The 1,058-nt window shown below is 50.4% G+C and overlaps 2 protein-coding genes across 2 annotated transcripts in view; one reads left to right on the plus strand and one right to left on the minus strand.

Moving 5' to 3' along the window:
- Positions 1 to 1,058, minus strand: part of LOC109543738 (fatty acyl-CoA reductase wat) — a 65,420-nt gene that overhangs the window by 30,910 nt on the left and 33,452 nt on the right. The gene's annotated exons all lie outside the window — the stretch shown is intronic.
- LOC109543725 (cytosolic 10-formyltetrahydrofolate dehydrogenase) overlaps positions 270 to 1,058 on the plus strand; it is a gene marked incomplete at its 5' end in the record, with an annotated part of 68,889 nt that continues 68,100 nt past the window's right edge. The window contains 2 exon segments of the mRNA XM_048665569.1: positions 270 to 463; positions 518 to 711. Of these exon segments, the coding sequence (XP_048521526.1) occupies positions 270 to 463; positions 518 to 711 (388 nt within the window).

Consider the following 1,058-nt stretch of genomic DNA (forward strand, 5'->3'; position numbering starts at 1 on the left):
GAACCCCCACCCATCCCCCACGCATGAGCACACACGGCTGAGCGGCATAAATACGACTGGGAATCCAGCAGTTGAACCAGTCTTAGTCGGAAAGCACGGGAGATCACTTCGCCCACTGCCTCATCGCCTCTGATAATGTCCACCGCAGTTGTGGACGAAACGTCGGGAAGAAATTCCGATAGACCACGGCTTCAAAGCCCGGAAAACATCCTAAATGTAATCTGACCGGCCGTGAAAGCCTTCATTGCAATTGCATTGTTGGTATGCAGGGTTTGCGGTTTAGTAACGCCGTGGAACTACCCCCTTATGATGTTGTCTTGGAAGATGGCCGCATGCCTGGCGGCCGGCAACACCGTGGTGATAAAGCCGGCCCAAGTTTCACCTCTAACAGCGCTTAAGTTTGCCGAGTTGTCTGCCAAAGCTGGAATACCGCCTGGAGTGATTAACGTTGTTCCTGGCAAAGGTTCAGTTGGGGCGATTGGGAAATTAATACAGTTGAAGGACTTTCTAATTACAGGATCTGAGGCTGGAAACGCGTTGGCCCACCATCCGCTAGTGAGGAAACTGGGATTCACAGGAAGTACCGAAGTGGGCCAGGTGATAATGAAAAGTTGCGCAGAGTCCAATTTGAAGAAAGTTTCGCTGGAATTGGGAGGCAAATCGCCGTTGATTATTTGCAGCGACTGCGACCTGGATAAGGCTGTGCGGCTGGTAACACAAAAGAGTTCCTGAGTCGAAATTTGTTCAGATTAACAACAGTTTTTCACTAGCCGTGGTCTATGGGAATATCTTCCTGACGTTTCGTCCACAACTGCGGGGGACATTTTCAAAGGCGATGAGGCAGTGGGCCAAGTGATCTCCCGTGCTTTCCGACTAAGACTGGTTCAACTGCTGGATGTGCTGTGCTCATGCGTGGGGGTTCAAACGCTTCGGCGCACGCGCTGTTTGGCGCAAAACGCGGTTTCAATCTGGATTGAGTGCTGTGATTTCTTCTTTTCTGTTAAAGTTGTTTTGGTGTTTAAATATTTCGATGGCCTCTCTGGTGAGTCTCGGGTAGT

This window comes from Dendroctonus ponderosae, unplaced genomic scaffold (assembly GCF_020466585.1).
Source record: "Dendroctonus ponderosae isolate FM_Combo_2020 unplaced genomic scaffold, Dpon_F_20191213v2 Dpon_F_20191213_4, whole genome shotgun sequence".
In the NCBI taxonomy this organism is placed as follows: Eukaryota; Metazoa; Arthropoda; class Insecta; order Coleoptera; family Curculionidae; genus Dendroctonus; species Dendroctonus ponderosae.